General features: G+C 33.7%; 1 protein-coding gene across 2 annotated transcripts in view; it reads right to left on the bottom strand.

Annotated features, from left to right (window-relative positions):
- The window catches only part of LOC117114452 (protein CASC3-like), a 49,721-nt gene that overhangs the window by 15,528 nt on the left and 25,592 nt on the right, over nucleotides 1-8,601 (bottom strand). For both annotated transcript variants that reach the window (XM_033258118.1, XM_033258119.1), the window contains exons 2-4: nucleotides 6,664-7,428; nucleotides 5,631-5,737; nucleotides 1,212-1,373 (exon numbers count right to left, since the gene is read on the bottom strand). In XM_033258118.1, the coding sequence (XP_033114009.1) occupies nucleotides 1,212-1,373; nucleotides 5,631-5,737; nucleotides 6,664-7,428 (1,034 nt within the window). The remainder of the gene's footprint in view (nucleotides 1-1,211; nucleotides 1,374-5,630; nucleotides 5,738-6,663; nucleotides 7,429-8,601) is intronic.

The raw sequence follows: 8,601 nt of genomic DNA, 5'->3' as shown, positions 1-8,601 counted from the left end.
GTCTAAACTCGTGTTTGCCATTCACAAATTATCAAACAATAGATTGTTTATTCCAGTAAGCTACAGCAGTCTTTCTGCACATACAAATAAACAACATGCTTTTGCTTCGTAGGTTCGCTTCGCATAGCCTTGCTTAGATTGTTTATAACAGGCTACGATGTATCTACGAAGCCTGCGCGCAGGTGAGATTGTTTATATCAGGCTACGATGTATCTACGAAGCCTGCACGCAGGTAAAAGTGCAATATTTCATGGCGGTACTGTACATGATAGTCAAAGGCATGTGATGCAGTAGTAAGGTGTTGGGCTTTCAATTAAGATGGTTGGTCTGGAGGCTGACTGTCATCACACTGCATGGGCAAGACACTTTGTCTACCAAGAGCCTGTATAGATACTGCACATGGTGGGATGTCAATAACTAATGCTCTGTCTGCACTATCAAACTTCTTTTGTGACAAATCTGTATGATGTGCCCATGTATGGGCATGATGATATCGCAATAAGAATGCCCAAACATGGGCATAACACATTTAACCACATGATAGTGTGGACATGGATAAAGAATATGTCCAAAAAACAATGGCCAGGGAACAAGTTCTTTCTAAAATGAACATGTGTGCTATATAAATTTAAAATGTGTTTACAGAAGTGGTTTAGTGCGCAGGTTCTGTTCCTGTTCCTTCAGCTTAGAGGCTCAAATTACCACTGTCCATTTGCTTGTGTCTTTCTAAAGAATTTTGTCTACATGGCCTTTTCTTACTTATCTGATGTGTACTTATTAAATGTGAATATTTTTTGTAAAAAATGTTCCTGTTAGAAGAGGGAGTCACAATGTTTTCAATAACTAGGATAAGAATGGTTACTCTTGGAAACACCACAGAAAGTGCTATAATGCCATAAATACATTAGCATTATTATTATTACACACTTTGTCAATCAACCCAGTAAAACAAATCAATGAGGTACTGTACTTATTTTAGTCCTTGGTTGAGAGAAACCAATGTAAATAAGGTGCCATGGCTGAGGACACAAGGAAAATAAACAGCAATGGAAATAAATCCCCAACCTCAGTTTTAGTTTGAAATTGCAAATGCTGCATTAACCATGGTGTTTCAGTGTAAAAATAAGAAAGTTACAAAACCTTAATGCATAGTTGAAAGCTTCAGTCAAGAAATGAAAACTTTCCTAGCATCCTGGAAAAAATATACTCACCCTCTTGTGTAGCTACTAGAAGTAGGCGGATAGTCTTTTTCTCTGATGTCATAACCATACACATTGATCACATCTCTGTATGACTTTGGTCCTTGCTCCTCTAACAAAAAGCGATCATGTGACCACTTCCCTTTGTCATCCCAGAGTTTCTTTTTTGCAGGTCTATCAAAAAAGTAATGAGATCATTATAAAGTATACATGATTCACAACACATTTACTGTATATCACCACTAAATTTCATTTTATACTAGATCACCACTGCAAATATGCTAAAACAACAACAAAAGTCATAAGGTACTAAGAACAAAGTAAAAACAAAGAAAAAAATACATCACAAAAACGGCTTCTGTAAAACCAGATACTTTTGTAACATGAAATTTTGCGAATTGAGAAAATCGAAAGGTTTTCATTTTTTTTTGCCAGAATGAAAATGTTTTAGCCAAATTTAAAAACCAATAAAATTTCACAAAAACGGCTCCATAAATGAATTTCTTGCTTATTTATTTCTTACTCATTTGTAACCAGTCGTAAAGGTGGTAAGAACAGTATTAATGATTGAATTGACTACAAAGGAAACACAAACGATATGCAGTAACGGCGGCTACCGGACCTGCTCTAGTGGGAGTATACTTGAAAGTGCTTCACTTTTTGATGCATCACAAGTACTGTTCCCAACAGTACAGTAGGCCCTACCAGTTGTTTTGATCTACAGATGTAACTATCAATAAAATTTATACTTTTATATTTTTTTAACATCCATTTTCAGTCTTACAGGTATGTATTTTTTCTAAACACGACACATTCTTCGTCGTCACGATGACCCTTCCAGAGGGTTGGAGACCGCGCATCCAAAACTCTGCTGCCAATTGGTAAAATTTTTTCTGGGGGTGCGTGCGATAGTGGTGTGCAAACATGTACTGCGATTGGGATGACGTCAGATCGCACAAATTTCACAGTATGTGACAGGTAGAAGTAGTAGTGAAGAGTGCATGATTATGCCAATGACAAAGTGATAACTGGCATACTTAAGAAATGATCAATTTAGATATATAAATGATCAATTTAGGTACTACACTATCAATAATAAGCTGAATTGGAACACAAACTCAAATGTAACATATATAAATCTTGTCAAAGACTGCACTTCCTTAGGAATAATTTCTTGTTGACAATACTATTTTAAAACTATTTTATAAATCAATTGTACAAAGTATTTTAACCTACAATATTGTTTGTTTTTATGGTAATATCATGGACCTAATAAGATTAATAGGTCCATGGTAATATGTCTAAAATATGTAAAATCGTTAAAGCTGCTCGCGGTAGCATAGGTACCAAAAATTGAATCTCTTTATGAAGATCGCATTTAAAACTACTGTGATAATAAAAGACAGCACTCATTCTTTGCATGAGTTATTAAAATTTAATTGCTCAGGATTCAGATTGTGTGTTCCTAATACGTGCCATGCTAGATATCGTAACTATTTTGTTATCAACTCCATCCATCTTTTTAATGAACACACTATTAGTTAGTACACTAAAGTCTTTTTACATTACCTTTATGTATTTTTAGATTTTTTTATTATGTATCATTTTAATCGGTCGAAGCCTTTTATGTATCATTTTAAATGGTACGAGTTCTGAATTTTTATCAATTTTATTATTCTTTTTAATGGATCAAATTTAGATATCTCTACAAGACGTTTTAAATATTTTTTATCAATTGTATTTTAACTTTAATCTTGCCTTATGTTTTGTATTGCCAGAGGAAAAGAAATTTCCAGTTGTTTTATTAGACAATAAATGTTATCTAATCTTATCTTTAATTCAAAGAAACCATAATGGTTTTATTTTAGAGATAAATAAATAACAAACAAACAAATAACAAATTTAAATTAAATGAGTGAGGCTATGTATTTTTGTAATCTAGTGATTTTTTTTTTATGTGTTAATGGTGTTTGTGATGTAGTTTTAATGTGTTTGTGATGTGTATGTGATGTAGTTTTAATGTTTTTCTCCCCTTTTCTTAAACTTCAATTTTGATTTGACTTGCACTGTAATGTTAATGAGAGATTGCAATAAAGTTCTTCATATATTTTGTATATTTCGTGACGAATCTAACGACTTCCGAATCTGATTTACACGTACTGCTGAAAAGAATCACCTGCATAAACTTGTTTTGACTTTTGTCTGGTGGAAGGTGTAACTTTCATTTTATGTAACATTTACATTTACTGGTGTGCCATGTTAATCAATTTCTTATAAGGCCAAAAAAAAAAAATTGTTTGTTTGCCCTCAGTGCCCGCCCATAACTCACTGGAAAAAATTGGGGGCGGAAAAACAAAAAAACTTAAGAAAAATTTTTTTTTTTAGCTTTTTTTTAAACAAAAACAATTTATTTTTTTTGGCCTAATCACCTTGGCATGGTATGCCTATGCTTATTGTTTTCTTATTTCTTATTACAATTTTTTACTGATCATTTGGACTGAAAATACATTCGAAATTAGGAGCGAGAGATTTTTGGAATACTGTACATGTATTATTCTAAGTAGTATAATAACTGTTTTTTTTTACATAACAACATCGCCGAAGAAATATCATTTTAACATCTTTTTTTAGCGTGAGAACAATACTTTTGTGTCATATGCAGCCATTGATCAGACTGTTTGCTTCAAAACTGCCCATGTATATCCATACGTATGCCAGGAACGCTCTATCTATCTGGGATTTTCCACATGCACTTGAGAGTGATTATCTTTTCTAACCACCATTCCTAATGTCCTTATATAATCTTTTTTTCATTCAAAAGGTGCCTATTGAATTTCATAATTTCCCATAAGAAACCCTAGACTTTCATCTATTTCCATAAGTGCCCCATCAATTTCCACTCTGTTTTCATAAGCGCCCCGTTTAAATAAGCGCCCCATTTGAATAAGCGCCCCTCAGAAAGTGCAAACAAATATTTTAAGCTCCCGGGCGCTTATTCTCGCGAGTACAGTATTGATTTAGTAATTGAAATCCATTCTATATTAGATGTGTTAACTCTTTACAAACATGTTGCATTTTTGGGGATTCCTTTATTCGAACATTGTATTTAACTTTCTTTGATGATTTATATATAATTTAACAGTGTTAACGGCTATCTTGATTTATATTATACACAACTATTTGTTTCTAACCGTACTTTTGTGTAATGGAGTGTATCTTGTGGTATTTGAATCTGTTCAATCATGAAACCTCCGTGGTCTAATGGTTATGATGCTCGCCTTGACAGCGAGAGGTCGCAGGTTCGAGCCCCGCCAGAGGCATTTTATTACACAATTTCTTTATTCATTTATTTACAGGACTACATTCGTTGAGAGCTATGCTACACGATGTATTATGTCCTTTATTAGAACATTGTATTTACCTTTCTTTGATGATTTATATATAATTTAACAGTGTTAACGACTATCTTGATTTATATTATAAGCAACTATTTGTTTCTAGCTGTACTTTTGTGTAATGGAGTGTATCTGGTGGTATTTGAATCTGTTAAACCATGAAACCTCCGTTGTCTAATGGTTATGACGCTCGCCTTGACAACGAGAGGTCGCAGGTTCGAGTCCCGCCAGAGGGATTTTATTACACAATTTCTTTATTCATTTATTTACAGGACTACATTCGTCGAGTGCTATGCTACACGATGTATTATGTCCTTTATTCGAACACTGTATTTACCTTTCTTTGATGATTTATATATAAAATTTAGAAAACTTATGCAAGCTGAAAATGTATGATGTACAGTATTCCATTATTTTGCGACATGAAATTTCCATGATTCCTGACTACCTGCGAAATTTGTGAAAGTTTCAGAGCAAATGAAGGACAAAGAAAGATTAGAAGGACTATGAAAAAAAGAGAAGAGAGACATAAAACATGCACAAGAATTGAACTAGAAAAGTATGACAGTGACAGAGAATGGCAGCACGAGGCAGATAAGAAACAAAACAGCTGGAAAAGGAAGCACGAGGCAGATAAGAAACAAAACAGCTGGAAAAGGAATAATCAAAATGATAGCAAAAAGAAGACAAGATAAGGAGAAAAAAAAGTTGTGGATGAAAGGAAAACAAAAGAAATGATATAACAAAGAGTGGATGAGTACAGTAAATACCAAGATAAGAAAAAAAAAATTAGGAATATAAGACATTATAGGGAGAAAATAAGAGAGAATTCGCGAATGGTGGGCGAATAGAAAACTATTAATACATTAAGGTTGGAAGAGAGAGAGAACAAAAGGTTGACAGGAAGAGAAGCAAGAAGAGGATGAGGTGAGAACGGGAGTGAGAAAGAAAAGTGTAGCAATGTGAGAATGAAAATAGGGGAATGGATAATTTAAGAAATTAGACAGTAGCAGGAATGGATGTACTGTATACTTACGAGTCTTTTGTCTCTTCACTTGAAGCATCGGTTCGATTGTCATGCATAAAAAACATACCATGTTTTGGAACAAATTGTGGGTTTTCCGTGTCTTCTTTTTCCTTTTCCTGTAATAAAAGAATATATTTACAGTTCCAAAGTTTTATAAATTGTAAAGAGAACATAATACTGTCTACTGTACAACACAGACAGAACTGTAGCTTGGTAAATGAAAAATTTTAAACAGTTAAACTTGCCCAGGTCTCAAACTCAACTAAAAGTCAATCTCATTTTACAAGCCAAATTGTGTTTTCCATATTAATAACGATATGCAAGACAAATTATATCTAAGTCAAACAATTTTTCAATGCCATTTTGGATTTGACTGTACAGTATTTACAAAATTCTACAGTACAGTATAGCATGCATGTACAATACATTGTATAATCTACATTATGTGTTAAAAATATTTCTGATCAATGATACAAGAGAGAAAAAATATACTGTATTTGAATAAGTTGCATAGAAATTTTTTTTTTATAAAAAATAAAGAATTTTCAATTTTGACTACTGAAATTAAAAACACAAGTTGTATTAGTTTTTTTGAGATTGTTTAAGCGTTTGATTTTTAAATTATGGCTACTTTACACCATCTTGTGTAGAACAAAGAGATTTGATATATCTTTCAACTCTACTATGAGTTTTACTTGTTGGCTGGTCAAAATATGGTTGATAAAAATTTGTCCAAACACAATTATATTTTCTGTCACTATGATCTATTAATACTGTACAAGTTTTAAAACTGAGAAAAACAATTGTGTGTGGTACAGTATAACAGACATTCTTAAAAAATGAAAATCAGGATATATTATTAAGTAATTAATCACAGGTCTTCCTCTAATTAAAGACCAATCCAATTAAAGACCACTTTTCTGTGGACCCAAATTAACGAATGTCTTTTATCTTTATTATTCTAACTAGAGACTAATGCTGCTAAAGACCATAAAAACACTGGTCCCAAGAGCAGTCTTTAACTGGATGGAGACCTGTATACCTTTTCCTCTTCAATCGTTTCTTCTGGCTCTTCTATATCACCATCTTCATATCCTTCACTTTCTATAATTACATCTCTTTCATCCTCCTCCTCTGAAATATTTCCATCAGACTCTACAACCTGTTCTTCTAATCCTTCCTCCTCTTCCCCATCACTAGAGACGCCTCTTCTTCTTCTCACTGGTGCAGTATTTTCAAAATCAGAACCCTCGTCGTCATGTTCATCTTCAGAATTTTCTGTTTCCATTTCTTCAGCTTTTTCTACTTCTTTAGCAGTCAACTTATGACTCTCAGAGTTCATCTCCTCACTTGTTCCTTGAAAATTATCCTCCACAATCATTTCTTGAGGATTATCCTTCCCAGTTTTTCCTTGACTATCATACTCCTCAGTTGTTTCTCGAGGATCATCCTCGTCAGTTGTTCCTTGAGGATCATCCTCCCCAGTTTTCTGGGGGGGAGGAGCGACAACAGGATCAACACAACTACCCGCATATTCACAATCCTCGCTAATATTATTTTGCTCTGTCTTTTCTAAGCTATTGGAATTCTCCTCCAAGGCAGCATCCTGCTCATTATCAACAGATGGCTGCTCTTTACTATTGCCAGGATCTTCGTATTTTGCTGTGGTAGTACTTTCTAATTCATCTGGAATCTCTTGTGCAGGTACTTCTGGCACACTATCATCTACTGTTTCATTTAACTTCATGTTGTTGACAGAATCTGTCACATCAGTCACACTAACATCTTCCTTCTGTTCAGCTTCCATCTAGTGTAAATACAAATTAATGAATAACATTTGAATATTTTATTAAAATTATTTTCATTTCCAGTATTGTGTTTTCCTAATTAAATTTTAACTTTAACTTTAATTGTACAGTATACTTAATAATATTAATTATTAATTAGTATTCTTAATTAAGAATTGTAAAGCGCCTAGAGGGATCCGTGATCTGTTAGGCGCTATATAAATACGGTATTATTATTATTATTATTATTACTTATTATATGAGGCTTTCGGGGATCAAATTTTCCCGCCAAATGCCGTTGAAATGGTCATGTACTGCTGTATTAAGACCCCGGTCTCGACAGCAACATTTTGCCGTTGAAAAAATTACCAAACTTAAACAAAATAGTAATCAAAGTTCTGCATATAGACTTAGTAGTACTTGTGAATTATAAAAATGTTCAATTCTCTATTACTCCATCCAAGAACATACTGCAGCGCAGTGGGCCAGACCTGTCCTGTTGCCATGTGAAACGTTTCGGACACGGACACAGACACAGAAGTCCCACACACAGATAAATGCGGGCCGCCATCTTCCCACTCACAAAAAAGAAAATGTAAATATAGATAAAACGATGGCCGCCGTCTACATCCAATGAGGTTTTCCTGCAGCCAGACATAACGCACCCAGTCACCGGCAAAATACCACTACCAAACATTGTAACAAGTTTTTGGAATGCTTAATACTGTAGAATTCATAATTTGGTCCATTGCCTATGTGTAGTTATTCAAATTATTATACGGACGCTTGTTTAATATATATTAATTGTTTTTGCTTTAATTAATATCATCACAAAAAAATCATGAGACAGAATGTTTCGTCACATGATGACCTGCCAAGAACACTTTTTTCGCACTGCTACCACATCCATCTGGCCACAAGGATTAAACTGTTTCATTTTTATAGGGGTGATTACAGAGTTTTATTAGCATAAATTACATGCATTTTGATATCGAAAATATTATTTAAGATGAGTAGTATGCCTTTTCATGTATTTAATTTATTATAAAATAAATATAATTTTGAGATCGCTTATTTTGCTGACGATAAAATATGTAGGTTCGTACATTGGACCACTATTAAAGTAGGAATTTAGTGTTCAATTTCGTCCTTTTCACACTGCGCTGCTCACCTGCTGTCTCTTATACACAGCT

Source organism: Anneissia japonica, unplaced genomic scaffold (assembly GCF_011630105.1).
Source record: "Anneissia japonica isolate Jap-2015-1 unplaced genomic scaffold, ASM1163010v1 scaffold1374_len1023071_cov147, whole genome shotgun sequence".
Lineage (NCBI taxonomy): Eukaryota > Metazoa > Echinodermata > Crinoidea > Comatulida > Comatulidae > Anneissia > Anneissia japonica.
Note: the sequence above shows the minus strand (reverse complement) of the source record. Positions and strands in the feature narration are given on the sequence as shown.